The 22,340-nt window shown below is 38.8% G+C and overlaps 1 protein-coding gene across 1 annotated transcript in view; it reads right to left on the bottom strand.

Moving 5' to 3' along the window:
* RETREG1 (reticulophagy regulator 1) overlaps window positions 1-21,376 on the bottom strand; it is a 64,856-nt gene extending 43,480 nt beyond the window's left edge. Inside the window, exons 1-3 of the mRNA XM_058037855.1 lie at window positions 21,144-21,376; window positions 7,496-7,602; window positions 5,756-5,786 (exon numbers count right to left, since the gene is read on the bottom strand). Coding sequence (XP_057893838.1) covers window positions 5,756-5,786; window positions 7,496-7,602; window positions 21,144-21,376 — 371 coding nt within the window. The remainder of the gene's footprint in view (window positions 1-5,755; window positions 5,787-7,495; window positions 7,603-21,143) is intronic.
* Window positions 21,377-22,340: the final 964 nt, after the last annotated feature.

Genomic DNA, 22,340 nt, shown 5'->3' with positions numbered 1-22,340 from the left:
CAACACAAAGAGGTTTTTTTCATTGCTTTCAGTGACATATTAGGAATAATTTTGCACAAATGCATTATGGAGTTATTAGAGTTATGGAGTTATTAGATTCAAAACATTATTTTTTCTTCTTCTTGGAGAAAGGCCCAATAGCCACACGTTACATGAAATTTGTCAAGCTCTGAATGGTGCTAGCTCAGAATATTGTTCTTCAGAACACACTGACCATTGTAATGCATACAAACGTCTATGAGCTGGGCTGATGCAAGTGTGAAACCAGTGTAGATCAAAACATGAATTCAGATCTGGAAAAGCTATGACCTGAATTTGAAGCCGATCTGGGTTCACATCAGCTGACCCAGTAATGGATGTTGTTACCTACCAAACAGCAACGCTTGCCTGCAAGTGGGCAGCAACTTCGGTGGCTCTGGGAGTCCACAAGCAGCACCACAGCTAACTCTCATAAAAGGAAACCACAAAGAAGGGACTGGAGGAGGGAGGTGGTGAGGAACAGGAATGTCCTGGGCTTAGAAAATAACCCCTGTGTGTCAGTTTGTAACCTTCTATCAGTGAAGGCTATTATTTCAGAAATATCTCAGTTAGCTAACTAGCCAAGCTTCAAGAGCACTTCAATATTAACCATGGTTTTCAACATCAAGTCCTAAAGTGCTTCAATAAAGGCAGCTGCCAGTTAAAAGCTTCCACCAAGACATGTCCTTTTTCTCTTGCAAATGTTACTGTTTCTTCTTATGGAATTCCAAATCTTCATTGACCCAATCACATGAGCAGCAGTGGATTAGACATGCTGTTCATGGTGCTGCACTTGCTTATTTTTCCCTCCTCTTGGGAGCAGAAGAGAAAATGTGCTTTGTGAATAAAAAAACCCCTTTCTTTCAACCTGCAGGGCCAGGAGAACCTTTTTAGGATTTATTTTCATAGTCCAAAGGATCATATCCACAACATTCAACATTTAATAATATAGTACTACACACCTACTGCAGTCTGTGGCTGAAGCAGCCATTAGTGCAGCAGGGAGCTTAACACCATGACTGGTCAGGCAAGGCTCTTCCCAGAAGTCCTGGGTAGCTTTGATCTGACAAAATGATAAAACATAACAGGGGACTGAAAACAAGCTATGCAGAGCTGCTGGTCTTCAGAGCATTAACTCCTTTCTTTCTGGCTTATTCTCTTCAGTCACTCTCTGATGGCCTTTTAAAAGGACTGTTGCTTAGTCCCTTCTCAGACTGCAACTAGGATTTTTTAGGCTTGCTATAAAAGAATAATTCTGCATTAGTATTAATTTGACCACTCAAGAAATGAAGGTGTGCTACAATTCCTGTGGATATTCTAATATATCTACTGACTAGAGAAGCTCCAGATTTCAAAGAAATCTCACTAGGATAGGAAGAAATAAAACAGCTTTATAATAAGGAAGAGTAATTTAACAAGTGACCTTTTCCAGTGCTCCTTTAAAAGCTGTCACCCATTTTTTAAAAAGGCAAGATACTTGTACAGCAGTTCCTCAGAAACAGAACTAGTTTTGGGGGGAAAATGTGCTACAGTGCTACCATCCCTAAGGAAGGTTTAATTTACCTTCAGTTTGAAATTATAAACTTAAAATAGTACTAAATGACTCCATTAGAAATACAATCACAGGTCTTCTTACATAGACACATTTTACATGTGAGACTACAAGCATTCTGCATTTAAGTTATGGCCATGAAAAAAATAATGCTATGCTTGCTTTGACTAGTCAGCAGTGCTCAACAAAGATGAAGGAGGACCAAAAACAAGTGCCACAAATTAACAGCATTTTCATTGAAGTACTTCAGTCTCTGATACTTGGAATGTACATGCAGCAGACAAAATACACAATGCATGTGAATGTTGAAAAAATGCAAGTTTCAGAACAGTCACAATCAGTAATTCACCCTCCAACTACCAAAAGTTTACCATTTCACTATAAAACTCATCAGAAATTGGTGCCACCATTTATGAAACATTCTACTGTGCTGGTGACTGACTGATAATTATTTTCAAAATCAGAATGACACAACAAAAACATAGGGTAGGAAATGAGTCTGTTCTGAAAATTTTGGTGCTGCCGACATCTGTTTTGATAAACCAAACTGTGTGTGGCAGTTCTGTCAGGCACTAGAATTGGTCAGTTCTGCAGTTAAACCATTAAAATAGCTCTTAGCACATTTTTGGCGGATGCCAACTAGCACTTGCCAAAGCAATCGAGAGGAGTTTCAAGGCTGGCACAGACCAGAAAACCTTTCCTGCCTGCACACAGCCATTCTGCATGGACCTCAAGGCAGTTACAAACTATGGATGCAGGGCTGTAGGGCCATGATGCCATAGAAAAATCATGCACACATGTTATTTATTAGAATAGACATTTGTTAAATAGGTATTTTCTCTCACTGAAAGTATCACAGATCTACCACATTTTTTTTCTGTAAGTTATTTCAGAGCCGGTGATTCTTTGCTGGATATGGGAATATATTTGGCATGTCTTGCTCATATATGATAACATGAAAAAAGTTTTTCTTATTCAATTTTGAATAAAATGAAAAGGAATCATGCACCCAGCCTCAACATCTTACAACAGTTCTTTCAATTTCAACACAATCAACAGGCACATTTATAGGAGCATTCAGAAAAAGAAAGACCCGCCCACAGTGCAAACAAATGCAAAGTCTTTTTGTGAACTTATAAAAGCTATAAATGAAAGGCTGGGTGCAACAGTTGAAATTTCATTTCAGTTAAACGGTGTCTCTTAAAGCTGCCTTAAGGCAGAGGACTGTGAAGTGTCTAAAGCAATGTCTATTTTTAGGGAAGGCACACAAGAGCCACAGAACTGCAAACCACTAAACACTCATCTCTGCTCTGTGCAAACTGTCAGGAAAACTAACAAAGGGCATGCATGCCTGTCCTAATATAAGCTGTAAAGGACATCGTATCTCAAACCTTCTGTCCTTTCCAAAAGTGAACCTGCTTTTAGATGAACATTGATGTCCATAAAAAATCACCTGGATTTCTGAGAATGCTTTCAACAAGGTCTCTCATCAAAAGCTTTTATGGAGCATAAGAAGCCATGACAAATGAGAGGAATTATTCTGGTAAAGACAGAGACCAGCTGCAAGGATTAGCAGAATTTAATCAAGTATCACATGATTTCTTGCAAAAAGGCAGATGAAATGTGAAGAAATTAAAAGAGAAAAAAACCATAACTCTTAAAATCATATAGGCTTTAAGCTGATCTTTACTACTCAAGACATTACCTTGAGGTGATTATCCATGACAACATGGATCCATGAAAACATCATTTCAGAGCTCAGTAGAGGTTAAAAAAAACCCAATCAAATGTTGGGATATACTATGAAAAGAAGAGAGGGACAATGTATAGTCCAAGGATCTCCCTGAATGCTATTTGTAATTCTGTCTCCCCAGCAAAAAGGGCAGAGAAATTAAAGAAAAAATGCAGAAAAGCACAATGAAAAAATCTAAACTCAGAGAACCTCTATTTTAGGAACAATTAAGCAGTCATGTACTGCAGAGAACAGGTCAGGACAGAAGTTTATGAAAATCACAGCTTGCTGGAGAATACTAATAGAGAGTAATTGTTCAATATTTCTTCCAACAAGAAAAAATGTAGGAAGAGCTTACAAACTATTATAGGGCAGTAAACAAACAGAAAACTGTTCACAAAGCACGTGGTTCAGCTGTGGATCTCTGTGTACAGGATGTTGCTGACAGCAAAAGTTTCTAAGAACAAAAGCAACGAGACAAATTCACGGTAGGTCCACCTAGAACAGCTTGGGAGGGGGGTGGGGGTAAGGTTCAACTGGAAGCTGCTGGGAAAGTACACCAAGAGAACCTTGCTTTAATGCAGGACATTACCCAAGGTCATGTTTCTCCTGGCTGGATCCCTTCAGAGAGCAGAGGCTGGGCTAGATGGACACATACAATGCTTGTATTATATTACCCAAAGGCATGAGCTATGGTGAGCTCATCAAATTCTCTTCTTCACTCCCTGCATTGTCTCCCCACAGAACAGCAAATCAAGTCCAGCATTCTGAACAACTGAAAACCTGAATCCAAGATATTTAAAGTACTAATTATAATCTTTTCATTAAATCAACTATTCTAGTTTGGTGACCTGATAAACTGAGTAAGAGAAGAAAAATTTATCAGACTGCAGAATTATTTTTCAGAGAAACAAAAGGCAGCCCAAAACCTATGCTTCCTTTCACTTCAGAAGCAATTTGGTTTTCTTTGCCTTCCCCTTCTTGAATGTAAAAAGACAGGTAAAGTCAGATTCAAAACCCTGAAAGATAGCAAATTTTATGTAAATTTCTCTGGCAAATAACAGGAAGGAGAAATGAAATATAAATCATACTAATCTACTGTGCCACAGGAATAGCTTCTCAATTAAATTTTTTGAAGCATTGCCACTCTACACAGATATATGAAGTAGCACTAGCTATGGTAAAAGCATTTTACTCTGCTCAGATTATAAATTAAGTTGTCATCAATTCCATATAGCTCTATTTTATGCTTATGTGATTTCATACCTGTGGAAGTTGAGGTATGAAACTGAACAGAGGCTGCACATCTGAACTACCTTCTGTAATTGCTATGACATTGATACCTGTCTCTAGACAACAAAATAAAAGAACAAAACCCAGAATCTTCCCTTTATCAACTCTGCATTACTGTTTCTTCAGTGTCAGGCTATAATACAATAGTGTACTAATGGATATGCTTTCCAATTATGTCAGATAAATAATAAATCCTGGTGGCCTGTTTAGACGAATAATGCCTTAAATATGCAACCTTTTGTTCTGAAAATGGATTGCCTGCAAATCGTTTAGACATTGATTATACTGCTGTTGTGCTTAAGGAATGGTGCTCCCCAGCTCAGTGCTCCCACTGAAACACTCCAAACCACACACTGCTCGCTCGCTCCCCATCACCCCTTCCCTGCGGAGGGCTGGACAGGAGAAGTGGAGACAAAAAAGGTAAAGATCATGGGTTGAAATAAAAACAATTTATGGGAAAGAGCAATGAGAAAGAACAATAAACAGTAACAGTGCCAATATCAGTGGACGTGGGAGGTGAATGATTCACACATCAGGTATAAACTCCTGACCACAGCTGACTGTGCTGCCATACTATGGGACCTGGAAGGGACTCCTTGCCCCATCCCTGGACAATGAGGAGAGGTGCTAGAGAATAAAAAGTCCTTCGAGTCCTGGCCACGCCCCTTCTGGCTACTGCAAAAATCTGTCTTGGCTGGAACCAGGACAACTTGCAACAAATTAAATAAATTATATACTCTACAGTAATATGACATAAACATTTTTCTAAGGCAAGTCAACAGGCTTCAAAATTATTAATTTCTATTCATATGGATATCAACTGATATTTATTTGTATTTAGAACGATCAATTACTTATGGTGACTTAAAGAGAAATCCAAGCCATCTTACCTACTTCTATTCAGCAGCACTGGTATAAGTTCTAAAAGTTCTGTAAGTTCCAAAAGTTACCTCCTTGACCAACACAGTATTATTCTGCTTTACAAAGAAAGCACGAATTCTCAGAAAACACAAAGCATGATAATCCCAGTGTAACAAAAAGCATTTCTAGAAGTACTATTATAAATTACTATATACATTAATATAACTCAAATCAGAAGAGAGAATTTATTAAAAATCATGAACAAGCACTAATAAACTTAGAAAAAATAAAATACCTACTTGCGAGTGATGGTCCTCCAAAGCTGTGCACCTGCAATTGTAAGAATGAAAGATGAAACAAAATGCACTAAATGAGAAATAATTTTATTATTTATTCATAGAACATATTCAGAATTGGGACAAAATGACTAAGGAATTCTCTGTATCAGTCAAACAGGAAAGCTATATCATCTTACAGTAAGAGTTCTTGAATTGCTATCTGTAAACTTAATATACAGTTAAAATCATTACTGGAAAAAGTCAGGATCTTCTTTGGCTACATTTCCACATGGAAGGATGTAATGAAGATGATAACATAACTTTAACATGAACATACCCTCTACTTCTACACACTGACACCCACTCTACATTCCCCATGAATCTGTAATAGTCTTGCCATCTAGTGGCTGGCTGGAAGTGTGAAGCAGTTACACGGACGTGATATACTGGGAAGAATTTTTTCTGCTTCTTGGAGTGGCACTTCATTGATTTCTATTCATTACCACAAGATTCCTACTTTATTACTTCGAGGGCCTGGTTTTTCTTGAACTCTGTCTACAATGGCATCAAAGACAATAGTAAAACAAATTAGTTTGCTACAGTAAATAATTATTGTATAAGCTAGGAAATAGAGGTCTTCCTAGCCTCAGCTCTAAAATGAATGATTAAATAATCACATAAACATGAGATTGGTAGATCCTGAATTTGGTCACTACAAAAATATTATTTACAGGTACGAGTGAATTTACCTAAATCATTGGCCTCCAGCTAGCAAAGTATTGTATGTTTGTGATGATTTATATAGCACAGAGCTTAAAAAATCAAATTCTGCTTAGCTTTAAAAGTTGCCCTCTGGGCTTGAAACACTCAAGCAGGAAACAGAATGGTAACCAAGACTCCCACAAAAGGGAATGACAGTAAATCCTTCAGAAAAGGTAACAAATACCTGTTGTAACTAAGTAGGGAACAACTGGCTCAGAAATAATGTGTTAGTACATCACAGAGGAATACCACACTTCTCTGACATCTATTTCCTGCTTTTGTAGTATGTTCAGATGTTTTTTCAAACACTTTGCATGTGATTTAACAATAAATAAAAGGCGAAATAAGAATCTTGAAATAATCTTCATGGCAAAGAAAACAGAAAACTTATAATGAGCACTTTGTCAAAGAATTTTTAAGATGGTAATAAAGTATAGGACAGGAATTGAAAAAAAAATTCCAAACCATCAGACCAGCCAACAAACTCAAAATCCCTTTCAAAATTGCTTGTATTCACATAAGACTTTATACACTCTGGAAAATAAATGCTATACAAAGTAAAAAGAAAATAGTGTTCACTTCTTATTTCAACTGTGCTAAGATAGGTAATTATCTATTTAAAAATTTCACTGATATATATTGGATGTCTCAAACTTTCCAAAAGGTATATGATTAATGTTGGAAGAAGTATGAATGTCTAGGAAAACTCTGTGTTTTAGAAAAGAATGCATTTTCAGACCTAGCAGTTAAGAAACAAGAATGACTGTCCACTCCTAACAATTACACTCATCTAAGTGCTAAAACAAATCTCCTAAAGCCCTCCCTATAAAATACAGCAAAACTTAATTGAAAGTGGCAATAGACCATCACAGATCTACTATCACTCTCTAATATTAGCTGATACTTTTACAATAATCATAATATTGACCTGGCTTTAGTAATGAATAGCATGCTCCAAAGTGCAGGTGTTTAAGCACAGAACTCTATCAGTACACTTACCTTTTATCTTTGAGAATACCAAATCCTTCATTATCTGAAGAATTAACACTCCAAGTATTATAAGGGAAGTCAGATGATACACTCTCCAAGGGGTCAACGCAACAAACCTAGAATATCAAGAAGAAATAAATATTGAACTACAAAACTCATTGGAAGCATACAAAAACTAACAGCTGCTACTAATACTGAAAAGAATAGGAAGAAAGAGACTCAGATTGCAATAATTGAGTTCAGTTTCTCCCCACAGCCCTTCCATGAGAAGCAAATATTGAGAGCTCCAAGCATTGCATTGAAAAATACAAAGATTAAACACTGAATTTGTAGTAGATTTTTGTCCATACTTTTATTTATGCACAGAGAAAATAAAGAAAACAAAATATTTTAATTATTGCATAGAAAGTACTACTTTTAAATTAATGGTGGTTTCATTAAAACTAATTGGCTTGGCACAATGCACAAAAAAAGGTTAATAATTTTCTTTCACTTCCTACAGAACCTATGTTTAAGCAAGATTTTTATACAAATCATTCTTTCAAACACAAAGATGAGGTAAATCTATATAACTGCATAACACTAAAACTTGTCTTCATAACAAGATTTCATGAATTATGTTTTTAATTACATAATTTTTTAGAACATGTCTAGTCAAGTCAAACAGACCTAGACTCAGAAAGTATGAATTACAATCTCATGCATTGCTGACTTTGCTATCCAGGTGTGTTTGGAGATAAGCTCTTCCATCTGTTTTACTGGCAAATATCTTATCTCACAAAAAAGAGTGTGAAGTAAAAAGAATTAAAATTCAACTAAATAAATTTAAAAACCAAAAATATTTTAATAGCTAGTTTTAAGCACTTTAAATCAGTGATCTGAACAGAAACAGTGAACAAGTTAAGTTTTCAAAGTAAAAGCAATTAACTTTAAAAAGCTGAGGTTAGCCAAAAGTAAGAAGTCACTGTCCAAGGCACTGGATCAAATAAGAATACCAACAGAAACAAAATCATACAATGCTGGGATGTTTTCAAGAAACCTCTCAGATTTGAAAACAGGGCAGCTGGCTGCCCAGCTTCTACCCAGTTTCTGCTGCAGAGCTTTTTTGCAAGAAAGAGGGTGAAGGTGAGTGAAAATAGTAGCAAACATAGCCACTGCAGGAAGCCAAGAGGTACCCTTTGAGCACTCTTAGATTTTTTAGAAAGAAAACTGACTTCACAATGTTTCTAACAAGCTCAGGACACAGTGCTGTAGTAGCAAACTGTTCCAGTATTCCTTGAAAACCTCAAAAAAAAAAAATATTCATTTAAAAAAAATGTCCATGCCACTAATTTTCACATTTAACACAAACTCATAACACCAATCATCCTGAGCAGACCAGTATATGAATTCCAATACAAATGCATAAGCTCACTCTGAAGGTTTTATCCAAATATAAATGGTTTTTATATCTGTAGAGAATTTGAATTATAAGATTATTCTATAAAATAAATGTATAAAATGAGCACCTTTGTATAATTCAGTTAGCTCAAGAAAACCAACAGAGAAGTGTAGAGAAAAATTATTACAGGGCAACCTCTATCAAAACTGCCCAATCATAGTTCAATAAATCAAAACTTGTAACAGTTTTGCATCATTGTCCTACTATTGTCCTACTATTTTTCTTGGTAATATTATTCAGCATTAAAAATCTTTGATTGTGTTTAAATGTTAAGTTCCACTGCATGTAAGACTTTGTTTACCCTACTTACTTAATTTACTGATAATGGGCTGGGAGAGAGATGTGATGCTGTATAAAAAAAATCAAATGAAGAATTTTTCATCCATCTTCTAGGCAATAGAAGTTTGTAACAAATGCAGACCTTCAAACTGTTTGGGCTTAATACCATGTCTATTTTACAGGCTCTTCATGGTGCTTGTGCATGAACGTTTACAGAATCACACAGAATGCCCTGACTTAGCAATTACCACTGGCCACTCTGATGGTCTCAAATACATGCATCAATAACAAAATGTATATGCAAGTGTGTACATCTGTGTACATACACACACATCTTACCAGCTTCTCAAGGTAAGATCAGATGCTTACTAAGAAGGCTTAGTGTGTCTTTCAAAAAATGCACAGAACATGTTTGACCTACTTTATGCTCCCAACTAAACCACACTGTTAGTTTCACTGCAATCACAGCTGTCACCTGCTGTTAAAAACAATTGCACTAATGAGGACTAGGATTAGCAGACAAGGATTAACAAGGTAGCATCCTCTCTGAAAGATGCTTCCAAGACATGTCATTCCACCTTCTCAATAGTGCAGTGTCCTTGCTCCAATGTTTGAGGAAAAAAACCTGAAATCCAGTTGAAGCAGCTAATGTAGTCACCAAACAAGGACTCTTAACTTCTTTGGAGAGCTTTGAATTGTTCTGACTGAACTTCCCACATCTTAACATTATTAGCTCTTTATCTGGACTGTGATATTTGCAAGAAAGACCATCCCTTGTGAATTCACTCAGCAAGCTTGTGTCAGGCCTCAGGTGCCAGAGCCACACAGATTAGAAAAACTATTTGAGAGATCTGCATCCTTGAAGCCCTTCCTAGTGGAAAGCTGATAAGGTCCTCTTGCACTCTTTTGGCATATATCTATCAAACATCAGCTTATCAAACAGTTCAACATGCAGGGGTCTGAAAACCACTTTTTTGCTACTGCCACTGTCAGGATTCTTCTAGGAATTATCAACATGATGCATAGCAACCAGACTAACAGTTTCTGTGATACTTCTGCTTATTAATAAAAGTTAGGGCATTTTTGCCCCTCCTTTAAAAAAAAAAAAAAAAAGAGATTGTACTCCTAAGCATTTCTAACACACATATATCTGACAAAAATGAAAGGCTCCAGAATGAAATCATCATATACTGCACTTCTGTATTGTAGAAGAATGTTATGTAAGAAAAGCTTGCTGAACATGTTCTCTTTTTTAAGCAATAAACAAAACAGACTAAAGTTCAAATTGTTTAATTTCTTCTACAAGTGGTGCAGAAGTAAAAACCATTACTGGAGACACAACCAAGATTTGTTCCCCCCCTTGAATTCCGCAGTATTTTGTGAATGTTTTTTTGAGGGGAACAGAATAAGAAACAGTTAAGAAACAATGTACAGAACAATGTGCTTTCAAGTGAAAGAGCTAATGGAGGTGCTGAGCAGGTGGCAGACCACTGCAGAGCAGGACTTCCAAAAGCTCAGCTGAGTGAGAACTTGAGCAATGTGCTCCAAGTGAAGCTCATTTGAGCAAGCAGACCAACTGACCTCTGCCTGTTGTTCCATCCTACATCCCTCCATGCAGGAAGAATGTAAGTGTGATGGAGCCAGCCTGCCACTCAACCCCACTGTGGAAGACTGAAGAACCATTTTTGTAAAATTAAATAGGAGCAATATCAAGGGATAACTAAGCACTGTCTGTCCACAAAGGTTTTGGAATTTCCAACCTTGATGGCTGTGAAGACAAAACCCTGAGCAATCTGATCTGATTTTGAGCTGCAAGCCATACTAGAGACCTCATGAAGCCCTACCAGCCTGAATGGTATTTTCATTCTGTGACTATTGTAGGCCATTAGAGGTGGTTGGCAAATATTTTTTGGTAAGATGCTGACCTTAGAACTTAAAGCTACAACAGTTTCTGTTTCTGGGCCTGGTTAAACTGCAGCTGTTCTGAAATTATTCTAAACTGCAGAAGTAAGAATCAAAACTTGACAACTTCCACAGTTAAAAGTGGAAATTATTCAACTGCATGATGGTGAACCTAAAGACAGAAAAGTAGGCTAAGGTACCTTCTTCTTGTCTTTTCTTCAGTTCTTTAAAGTATGGATGGTCAGTTGTCAATACTGTCAATTTGTTGTATCAAAAAGCAGGTATCTCACAGTACACCAGAATTGTCCCAGAGCACCTGGGACAATGACCTGCACAAACTGGATTGTAAAAGTTACTCAAGTGTCATGAGCCAGCTAAGAAATTTTGACAGTTAACAATATCATACAACATTGCAGTCAGTAAACGTAATAAAACTTATGGGGCATGACAAAAGCTATTTTAATCGTATCAGGAGATACAGGGAAGGTGCAGACCTACCAAATTGTTTCAAATGTTAAATAAATCAATTTGATTCTTTCATTTCAGCTGTTAAGGTTCTGGGTTTTTTACAACACATTCTACAGCTATGAATGAGTTGCATTTTGCAAGCACAACACATGAGCAAACATTTAATCAAAAATTAAATTATTTAGACTATCAGCAGTCAATGTGAGTTATTTCTGGAAAGCCTTAGCAGGTACATTTTTAATAGCCATCTATCCCTAGATGAAATCCAGAGATAGTCACATAAATAAATGAAAGCTGTCAATAACACAGATGTGAGCATGGACCTTTGCTTCACCATCAGCTTTTATCACACATTTATCAACTGCATGAGTGACTTGTAGACTTCAGTTCTCTGTTCCACAAACTCATATTTACATCTTAAAACCAGAGGCCAAACTCTTCAAGTAATTTTATGGAGTTTTAAAGAGCTCAGGTTGGTATATAACTGTTTCCTCATAAAATGTTTAGGTGAAAATCTACTGACACCTTTCAGCTAGAGCTTTCCATAGAACTGGTCTTCTTCCAGTCAGGCACTGATAAGCAAGCATGGGCTATGACATAAACCACACAGAGAATGTCCCTCCCCAGTGGAGAGGAAATATTTCTAGTGCACTTTGAGAATACTTAACTACTAATTTCAAAGCTAGGTGTACTTTGCTCTTACAGGGTACCACCGAGCGCTGTTTCACATAAACACCTACAGTGAAGGCATTTGGGTAAGGAAAAGATGTGGTAGGACTGTTTCCTGGTGCTAACTGCTTCCTGCTTGGAGCTGAAGGCAGACCATTCTTCCACACTTACTGCTGGAGCAATCAACACGTGTGTGGTTGCAATAAATTCTGATGACTGTCTCAAGCAAGAATTCTGGGGAAGGGGAAGAGGGCTTGTTTTCTTCTAATTACAGCATGAAGCACACTGCCTGAACAACATTTTTGACATACATGGTAAAGGTAGTATCAGAAAACTTGTGCCCTTACTGATCAGAGGGTCAATAATTTTGTTTGCCCTCCTGTGAATCAAGAAGGAAAAATACATATTCAACACAATTTTATTTACAGGTAATTTAATGCTTAAACTCTCCTTACTGAAAAACCATCCCAAAGTAGGTTTGTGAATCCTACTTTTTATGCCTATTGAATTTACAACTTTTTATATTAATTGCTTTTCTATAGAATGATTTTCATACCAAGCGTCTGTAAATATCAAAATACTTTATCTACATATATGGAAATCCAAGCCTCGAGTACTCAAAACATTGGGAAGTCAGAACTCAATAATCCAGTATTTTTCCCATTGTTCCTTTAGTGCATCTTGGTGTGGTATAACACTAGCTGACAATTAAGGTTGCTCACTTTTCTCCTGCCCCGGTGAGATGGGAAGAAGAACGGAAAGAATAAAAGCCAGGGCTTAAGAACACTTTAATAATTGAAATAAAGTTAACAAGAGTAACAATAATAATAAATGAAATGTGATACAACAAAAAGAGAGGAATAAAGACCAGTAATGCACAGTGCCACTGCTCATCATCCGCTCACCAGTGCTCAGCCCAACCTGATCAGTACTGGATGGGCAGCTCCTGGCCAGCTCCTCCCAGGCTGTGGTTTGGAATATCCCTTTGGCCAGCCCAGGTCAGCTGTCCTGGCTGTGCTCCTTCCTGGCTTCTTGTGCACCTGCTTGCTGGCAGAGCATGGAAACCTGCAAAGTCCTTGACTTAGAGTAAACACTGATCAGCAACAACTGACATATCAGTTTGTTATCAACTTTGTTCTCATACTGAATCCAAAATACAGCACTGCAATGCTGTATCAGGAAGAAAAATATTTCCATCCCAGCTGAAACCAAGACACCTGGTCTGAGCCAAACAATTTAGGTAATTGTTCAAGAATTATAAGGCAAAAATCCCTTCCCAATTCCTACACAAAAAGTGTAGATTCTCACTTAAGTCAGAGTAAGTTATGCACACTTTTTTGTAGAATCTCTTTTTTGTAGAATCGAATTTGGCACAATATTATTATATTTATATGATATTTAGCTTGCAAGTCTGAAAAATGCACAAAAATGGGTACAGCAGATTCCATATTGAAGAGAGGGAATTACATGTAAAAAACACATCTCTATATGTTCTGTCAAAAGTTTTAGAAGGAACAAAGGCTTAAATTCAGTCTAAAAAACCTCCCTCCCCTTCCAAAAAGCACAATTTGTTGAATAAAATAATTTCAAAAGCATTTACTCCCCATCTAGTGTTAATTAAAATTTAAAATATGGACACTAGCACTCTGGGTGCCTGGCATTTTGAACTTAGAAAGCTGTAAATCTGTTTAGCTGAAAACCTGTGAAATGTTGTAATAGAATGCTTCTTAAAAATATGTACATTAAAAATGTTTTAGACCATGTCTAATTTAGTGGAGAAAAACCTTCCATAAAGACATAAATTAGAAAGAAGGACCATTTTTCACTTTAAGTTTTTCTCTAAATAAGAGAAAAACTTAGGTATTTGAGATATTTCAAACAGAGTGAAATGAAGCACTGAAAAGCAGTTGATTTGTAACCTATGTGCCAGCTAGCAAAGTGTGTTCCATTGGACAGCACCCAGAAATCTAAAAATTCTAACACTAGGTACATCAAAATAAACAAATAATTTTAAAAATAATCCTCAAGCAGAAATGGCATGCTTATTATTCTAAAACTTGCATAATTTTTTAAAATTCTTTCTTTGTTAAGACAAAGAAAACTCAGCCACCAACTTTCATTCAAAGAGCTTATTTGTCAGGTTTCATTGGAAAGATTAGGATCGTATTTATTCAGCCAGAAAGCACAGACCAAATCTGTTTTTCTTTAGAAAACCTTCTAGAACTTAACAGAATTCAAAAATTTTTGAATAATAAATAAACCTCTTGTCCTAAGAAAGAGACTCCCAGAAATTTAAATTACTGTTACTCTGACAGCCATCTGTGGAAGGGGTAGTTCTCTGGAAGGTCTGTGCTCAGGTTTCAGGGCAAAAGCAAAGACAGCTGGACAGTGCTAACTTAACACACAGGATGGGAATTCAAATTGCATATTTTCTCTACCTCAACTCGCAAAACCACCTCTTAACTTTAAAAATAAGTCTAAATGTCCCTAAGAAACTAGAAATATGGTTCCAATGCTTTGCATTTAATCACCGAAGGTAATTGTGCTTATAAACTGGAACATTTGGAAGTATTTGGTGGTCTGGGAAATAGGATTAAGTTAATAATTTCACATTGCAAAATTATCTTGCACTGTTTGCAAGGAAACCTCTCGAGGAATGCAGCAGTTAGAATCAAGTTTCAATATTTGGGCTTTTGGATCAGATTTACTGCAACCTTTGCATTCAGACAGGCACATAAAAAGCATTTGAGAAGTGGAAAGTTTAAATGACCTGAACTACATACCTTCTGAGTCTACAATAACATCAAATTCTACTGTTACATCAGTGAAAAGAGGGGGTGATATTTCCATGGAAGTTAAAATTATTTTGATTTAAACACATAACATCAAATAACCTTGCTGCCTTTATTTTTTCAGACAAATGCCCAGCTGACCTTAATTAACCTGTGCTCTGGCAAAGTACAGAAGAAATCTTAATCCCATTTTCTCATACAGTAGCAGCAGTTTGAGCAGTAGCACCTCTACCGTGCTGCCCTAAATCTCCTTTTCTTTAATGCTCTCATTAGTCCTGTAACATCTACCATGGAGCAGAGCAGATCCCCCTGAAACGTCCATTGTTCTCAAAATTCTACTTACTATTTGAAAGGCCTCATTATTTTGAAGCAATACATGAAGAAATTATAATTTCTCTCTTGAAACAGCTGCTTTAGACAGTGCATATTTACATTTCAGCAAGACAGAATAAACACAAGCCGTGCTGCAATTCATTTCTGTTCTCCTTTGTTTTGGATTTCCATCTTCCATCATGTTCTCATCCGAGATTTAATTCTAAATTTTTCAGTAATGCTTGCTTTTCCTCAATTAACCCACTTGATTTCTTTTCTGACTGATCCTGATTTCATCTTATTGGTTGAAAAATGCTGTCAACTGTCCAGGTTTTTATGTAACACCGTCTGGCTCTTAAACAATGTCAATTTTCATTCCTGTAAACTAATCCCTCAGCCAAAAGTATGAAAACTGTCACTAAAAAGCTGTTAATGGCTTTTAATCATTTTTGTTAACTAAATCAAATGAATTTAACTTTCTGTTCCACTTTTCTACCTCCAAAGCCTTCAAAAGTTTTCACAATTTGTATCGGAAAAGTGAATATAAGCTTAAAACTGGGTAAAAACAAGTAGACTCTAAAATTATATCACAACTTGTGCTGAAGTTGGAATTTTAGCTTTACTTGAGGAAAAGTATTTTGGAATACCACCTTCTAGGAAGCAAAAAGCAACAAACCACAAACATTTGTTTATGCTTAAAGAAATATCAGCAATTTGCTGTACTACAGCTAGGTGGAATGAAATAAATTCCAATACCAATAAGTTACAAAGACTTAGCAAAAAGCAGCAAATTAAATATGTTAAGGACTACCAGACTAGAAGAAACAAACTAGCAACCATATAAGAAACTCATTCACATGAGTGCACAGTGAATTTCAAAACTGTCTACACCAGATTTTTTTTTCTATTTTCTGACAATGAAGGTATTATCATTACAAAATAACCTACTCTACTATTCCTACTTGAGTCATCAGAGACAAACTCTTATTAGAATTTAAGGCAGGAGTATTCACTTGCGTGCTATTCTGATACTTTGGATTTTGGAAAAGTAATCCAAATACAACTATGAATGTAGCTCTAAGATTTCCTGCAACAAAGACAGCCAAAGACCAAAATTCTCCACATTCAAAACCATATTTAGCATCTGGGTGCTATAAGGAAAAATCCATATATATTCTCCTGACTTGGAAGATATTACAAATTTAATTAAGTGATCTAAAGACCAGCATAATACAAACTGGCCTAAGAATATCAATATCCTGCCTTACTCCAACTCAGTTAATTTTCATGTATTTCCATTATGTTTTGATTTCAAAGATTTCTTTTATTCCAATTGTCACTTAATTTGACATTTTGTCACCAAGAATGTCTGAGTAGGTTCCCTAGACTACATTTCCACTGATAGCCAGTCAGTGCCAACAGTGAACAAAATCCTAAGTCCACAAACACATAAAACAGGGCTGCTGCTTGTCCTTCTTCTTGTAATAAAGAATAAAAATGTAAGCATACATTGTGCATGCACACTGCTCTCTAAATGGGCAGAAATCTTGATTTATAGAGAAGTGAGGTATAGTAGTGGTAGCATTTACAAGTTGTGTGCAAATACATGAAAGAAATGCTTAGCTTAGTACTGCTTTCTTACATTGAAAGAATTAATGAATGAAAAGTACTTTGAGATCCCTTCATGGCATACTTTATCATTGGCAAGCAGAGATTTCAAGTAAGAAACAATTTAAGAACAAATCTTAAAGTGAACTGGATACTTTAAAACAAAGCAAACACTTCAATAACATCTCCTAAAACAAATTGGATACTTAAAAACAAAACACACCAAGCAGCCAAACTCTGAATGTGTGTCTTGTTACTAACATTTAAAGAGCAATTAGATTTTCTGTCTGGAAATTCACAATCTTTACCTGATGCAATGTACACAGGCAATTCAAATATAAGCAATACTGTTTTCTCTCTTAATTGTTTCTCTCAGACAATAGAAATATTCACTAGATCTGAGACCAAACAAACAAACAAAAAGTATGGGTATGGATGGTAACAAAATATTATTTTTAATGGAAAATTAGGCATGCACACCTGTCTTAATCAAGGACTGATACTTGTATTTTACATAGTTGGTCAGTTACTTTGTTGAGTCAGTAAAATAACATCATGTAACATTGTTAAAAACAGACCTGCAGTACCATGCAAATATACCTTCTGAGGTCAGAAGGTATATTAAAATCCTCAAAGCAAAAAGTGGATTTGGGCTGGCAAAGAAAATTGCAAATAGGGTGGGGTAACACAATAAATTTGTTCCACAAGACAGGAAAAGAGAAAAGATCTATTACATCCTAGTTTTTCTGCTGCCTCCCTTTACACAAAATCCAAGGGAAATCAGGAAATTGGGCAATTGGTGAACAGATGCAAGTGGTGTATATAGGGATGACCTTGCAGACATGAATGTACTTTAGTTTGAAACATTTATCTGCAGATAGAAAACATGTATTGGAAATAGATATCTGCAAACTACAAAACACATGAAACAGTACAGAATTACTGAAAATAAACCTGTCCCTCTGACCTTGTAGAAATTTAAAATTACAGATTGGGAGAACAAAAAGCTGCCACTATCCACTCCATTCTATACACAGAGAGAATAATAATTAGGATAGAATTCTAGCTTAAAAATCTAGGACTGAATGTTAATATTTGGATAAGATTAAACCCAAGACTGAAAGTTATCAGTCAACAGCCTAACACTCAGAACACCTGGAGTGAACTTCTGGAACCAGCACAGAATTTCTCTGTTCTTGGCCCAATCACTCACTTTTTCAGTACAGCAGGTGTAAACGGGAAAAAAACCAGCCTTGTTTTCCTGTGTTATTTTGACTTCAGTCTGCAAACTATAAACAGCACAAGAATCTAATTCATATTTCAGATGGTTAGGTGCAAAATAATATATATATTTAACCCCTGTCCATTTTAAAGATTTTTGGTCAGGTTCATTTGGGGCAAGAGGCTTAAAGCTGTTCACGGTGAAAAGATAATAGAGTTGGTAACTGAAAAATGCTTTTCCAGTAGCCAGATTTGTGTCTACTTTCACTATTCTCTTGGTAAAGAATCCACAATAATTTGTCAGGAAAATCAAGGAAATCAGAATCAAATTAAATTGGTAAATTTCTTGTTCTTACAAGAACGATATTTTAGTAGAAACCATCAAAAATGCATTTATATACAGTACAATGGATAAGAGGTTTTTTAACACAAAGGAGGCTACAATGGAATATATTTTTTTTAAAAAAATGAAAATCCTGTGACACCAGAGAAACAGTTCACTCTCAGCAGCTCCTACTGCAACAGTTTACACATGAAATATTTTGATGGGTAAACATACAAGAACTCAGCTAACCATGAGGAAAACAGTCCCAACAAAATTAAATGGATGGAAGGACCTGGTGTTACTTTTCCAAAATTCAGAAAACTGTAAAATTAAACCTCACCTCTCCTTTCTCCTTCTTCCACCAATGCTGTTGCTGCTCTAGTGGGAGAAGTCTCCCATCCAGCAATACAGACTTCTGAACTCGGAGATATCCTGATTAGAGGCTGCATGAACTGGGGGTCCCCTATGGGGCACAGATACTTGTAGGCACACGGAAAGGAAAGGCACAAGAACCAGCAATGGAAATGTTAGGAAATGTTCCTTCTACCTACAGGCTCCAGCCAGCACAAAGCTTGGGAGAGACTTCACAGGCAGCAGGGGTGGACACTTGTTCCCAGTCCTGCAGCAGTTTGTGACTGTGTGAGTCATCACAAACCAGACTGACCAGCTGGATCTCAAACAGGAAAAGGAGAAGCAGCAAACACACTGTGCTGCAAGCACTGATCATCCCAATACCAAAGCAGGGAAACGTGACCTCAGATTTAAATGACTGTTTAATTTTCAACGTGTCAGATTTCATACGTTTGCTACCGAGATCTTTCCTTATGTTCTCAAACCACAGAAGTTTACTGGTCATCATTCCTGCTTATACACATTTCCTTGTTTGTCTACCTCTCAAAACTCCCTGGCGCTAGGATAGCGAGCTTCCTTCTGAGGTACAATGCCACCACATTAAAATGAGCAATCCGTGCCCTGACTTTTGCTGTGCCAACTCATCCTGAAAGGAACAAAGTAGAGTGAGCTATGAATTTTGAGAAAATAACTTCAAATACTGGTCACCATAACAAGTTGCCAGTAAGACTTTTGGTCTCCCAAAGGAGACTTCTTACAGGCGTTGAATAGTGCAGGCATTTTATCCCTCGCTTGGGTCAAATCTGGAAAAAAAATAGCCAATGGGTTGCCCAGCAGCTACTATTCCTTGAGACATGGAAATGTATTCTGCTAGATGTTGTCCCTGAAAATTTTATCACAGCCACAGTGAAAAGAAATATAAAGCATTATGATTCTTCCAAATGACTGAAAGAACAGGTGACCTCTGAAGTATGCAGAAAATGAGAGCAAAACCATGTAACTTACTCAATGAAAGGATTTACCATGGATACCTAAGAGAAAGATGGATAATAAAAGTCAACCTAAATTAGATGCACACTCTGCTTCTGGAATCGAAGAGGATAAAATTATTTTGAAAATATTTGCTAAGATTTTCTTATGCAGCACAACGCTCCAGAAAGTCTTTCTATGGCTTGGATCTCATGTTAAAACATCACACTGTTAGGGCTGTAGAGAATCAAGAGGAGTTTGCTATTAATCCACTGCACTGCTTGTTTACCTCTTATTCACTTAAGAGGGAAGGAGGCAGTTCTAGCCACAGGAAAAGAAACACTATTCAGTCATAAGAGCCTCTGCAGTATTATTAGACAGTGCACTAATTTATAAATTGCTCTACATGATCAAGCAGGAATACAATAACATTTTAGATCAGAAAGCAAAAAAAACATAGGCATTGACAAAACCTAAGATCACGGGAAAGCCCTGAAGAAGTTTCACATAGACAACTTTTTTTCCTACAGAAATTAACAAAAGAGACATGACAAACACAACAATGAACACATCCCTATGTTAATCTCTGGGGCTTATTCAGCTAAACTGCCTCCGACTACAAAAAGCTTAGTCCAAAAAGAGAGCTGGTGCACTGCAGTAACATTCCGGCTTTGCCCACTTCACAAAGACTCCACTAAGTAGGCCACCAGTTTGGAAAAGCACATATACCCAAAGTGAACTTTAAAGTACTGGACCAGGGCATCAGCACAGCACAACCGATGGGCTCGGGACCTCATTTCAGCAGGTTTCTAAACTCTGCACAGAAATGCGGGCCCGCGGCTCCTCTCGGCTGTGCCAAATGCGAGTTCCCGGCGGGGTGTCCTGCAGCCGCCCTGCCCAGCTTCCACCTAAGACTCCTCCTCATCATCATCATCATCATCACGCATCATGCTATGGGATATGGGGGCAGAACGTGTGTGTGGGCGAGGCTGGGGCAGAAACCGAGGGTGAAAGAACCCCGCCAGGCTGATGCACTCAGCGTGAGGGCCGTGCCAGACCGGGAGCGGCGGCTGGGGGCAGGGAACGCTGAGGGGCAGGTGGAGTGAAGAGCAGCACCTTCCTTCGCTGGGGCGCGGGTCAGCTCCCGCTGGGGCGGTCAGGGGAGGGCAGGGGGCAGACGCTCCTCCCGGGGCCGGGGGAAATGCGGGGCGGGGGGAGGAGGCGCCCGCTGCGGGCGGGGCGGGCCGGGCGGGGGCTTTCCCATCCCGGGGGGCGGTCCCGACCCCGGCCCCGGCGCCCACCCCGGCCCGGCGGGCTCACCAGAAGAGCAGGTTGGCGCAGACGAAGCCGCCCAGGCTGCGGAGGGGCCGCTCCCAGCTGAGCGCCGCCGCGATGCAGCAGCCCACGGCCAGCCCGGTCTCTCCCAGCACCGCCGCCGCCGCCCCGGCCCCGCCTGACACCTCCGCCGGCTCCGGCTCCGCGGGCGCCGCCGCGCCTCGCTCCTGCGGGGCCTCCGCTTCCTGGGGCTGCGCGGGGAGCGCCGCGCTCGCCATGGCTCGGTGCGGCCGCCGGGCTGCGGCTGGGCCGGGCGGAGCCGGGGCTGGGGCCGGGCCGGGCCGGGGCGGCGGGGGCGGGCCCGGGGCGGGGCGCGGCGCTGCCCCCGCGTTGCCCGCACCGCCTCCGCGCAGGTGCCGCGGGGCGGGCCCGGCCGGCGGGACGGGGCAGGCGCCGGGAACGGGCGGGAGGGCCCGAGGCTGCCGCCCCTGGTGGGAGTGTCCCCGGGCTCCGGGAGAGACCGGTTCCATGCTGGGGGAAAGCTGGGCTGCCCAGTTGCTTTCTAGATTTGGGAAGGTGAAGCCTGCTGGAAGGTGTTGCCAGTGAGATTTGTCCTTCATCTGCTCCTCGCGTGTGTGTGCCACAGGCAAGCACGGATGGAGCACGTCCAGAGGAGTGCTTATCAACTTGCCACCAAGTTGATAAGAGCACTGGAGCATCTTCCCTATGAAGACAGGCTGAGGAAATCGGGGCTGTTCAGCTTGGATAGCAGAAGATTGTGTGCAGACCTTATAGAAACCTTACTGTGTCTGAAGGGAGCTTGCAGGGAAGCTGGAGAGGGAATCTTTGTCAGGGACTGCAGTGATAGGACAAGGGGTAATGGGTTCAAATTGAAAGAGGAGAAATTTAGGTTAGACATTACGAAGAAATTCTTTACTGTGAGGTTGGTTAGATACTGGAAGGTGTGTCCCGGGGTGTTGTGGATGCCCTATATCTGGCAGCATTCGAAGCCAGGCTGGATAAAGCATGGAGCAGCTTGGTTTAGTGGGAGGTATCCCTGCCCATGGCAGGGGAGGTGAGACTAGATCTATTCTAATTCCTTGACATTCTGTGATTCCATGATTCTAAGATAACATCCCAAAATCCTAAGAAAAACCAAATGGAAGTAAATTGCTATTATCATAATACTGGAAGCTTCTAAGACTACAGAGGAGCCTATGGGAGTTTGATGGCTTACATCCA

The sequence above is a fragment of the Melospiza georgiana genome, chromosome 1, assembly GCF_028018845.1.
Source record: "Melospiza georgiana isolate bMelGeo1 chromosome 1, bMelGeo1.pri, whole genome shotgun sequence".
Lineage (NCBI taxonomy): Eukaryota > Metazoa > Chordata > Aves > Passeriformes > Passerellidae > Melospiza > Melospiza georgiana.
This window is presented reverse-complemented; position numbering and strand designations above follow the sequence as displayed.